This window comes from Penaeus monodon, chromosome 15, assembly GCF_015228065.2.
Source record: "Penaeus monodon isolate SGIC_2016 chromosome 15, NSTDA_Pmon_1, whole genome shotgun sequence".
NCBI lineage: Eukaryota > Metazoa > Arthropoda > Malacostraca > Decapoda > Penaeidae > Penaeus > Penaeus monodon.
The window spans coordinates 33,830,563-33,831,313 of record NC_051400.1 but is presented as its reverse complement, the minus strand read 5'-3'; the positions used below and the strand labels follow the sequence as shown (position 1 = coordinate 33,831,313).

Sequence of the window (751 nt, the reverse complement as noted above, 5' to 3'; positions counted from 1 at the left end):
TGGAGATGGACAGCTACGCCCTCATTCCTGGTCACACCCGTTTTACCGATCTCCTGCAGGCGGCGCTGGTGAAACTAGGATATTCGGAGGAACTGACGCAGGCCAGAGGTAAGGAGGGGGAGAAGGGGGTGAGGGAGGGAGGAGGAGGGAGAAGGGGGTGAGGGAGGGAGGAGGAGGGAGAAGGGGTGAGGGAGGGAGGAGGAGGGAGAAGGGGCGGTGAGGGAGGGAGGAGGAGGGAGAAGGGGTGAGGGAGGGAGTAGGAGGGAGAAGGGGTGAGGGAGGGAGGAGAAGGGGAAGGAGGAGGTGAGGGAGGAGGAGGAGGGAGAAAGGGGTGAGGGAGGGAGTAGGAGGGAGAAGGGGGTGAGGGAGGGAGGAGGAGGGAGAAGGGGGGAGTGAGAGAGAAGGAGGGAGAAGGAGGTGAGGGAGGGAGGAGGAGGGAGAAGTGAAGGGTGAGGGAGGGAGAAGGAGGCAGAAGGGGGTGAGGGGAGGGAGGAGGAGGGAAAAAAAGGGGTGAGGGAGGGAGGAGAGGAGAAGGAGGTGAGGGAGGGAGGAGGAGGGAGAAGGAGGTGAGGGAGGGAGGAGGAGGGAGAAGGGGGTGAGGGAGGGAGGAGGAGGGAAAAGGGGGTGAGGGAGGGAGGAGGAGGGAGAGGGTTGTGAGTGAGGGAGGAGGAGGGAGGGGGAAGTGGGAGGATGGTGAGGGGTGTAGAGTTGGGGAAGGGATGGATGATATTTAATAGGAGTGTTGGTGGCG

General features: G+C 63.0%; 1 protein-coding gene across 1 annotated transcript in view; it reads left to right on the top strand.

Annotated features, from left to right (window-relative positions):
- Window positions 1-112, top strand: part of LOC119582340 — an 81,633-nt gene extending 81,521 nt beyond the window's left edge. Inside the window, exon 4 of the mRNA XM_037930555.1 lies at window positions 60-112. Coding sequence (XP_037786483.1) covers window positions 60-112 — 53 coding nt within the window. The remainder of the gene's footprint in view (window positions 1-59) is intronic.
- The last annotated feature ends 639 nt before the right edge of the window (window positions 113-751 follow it).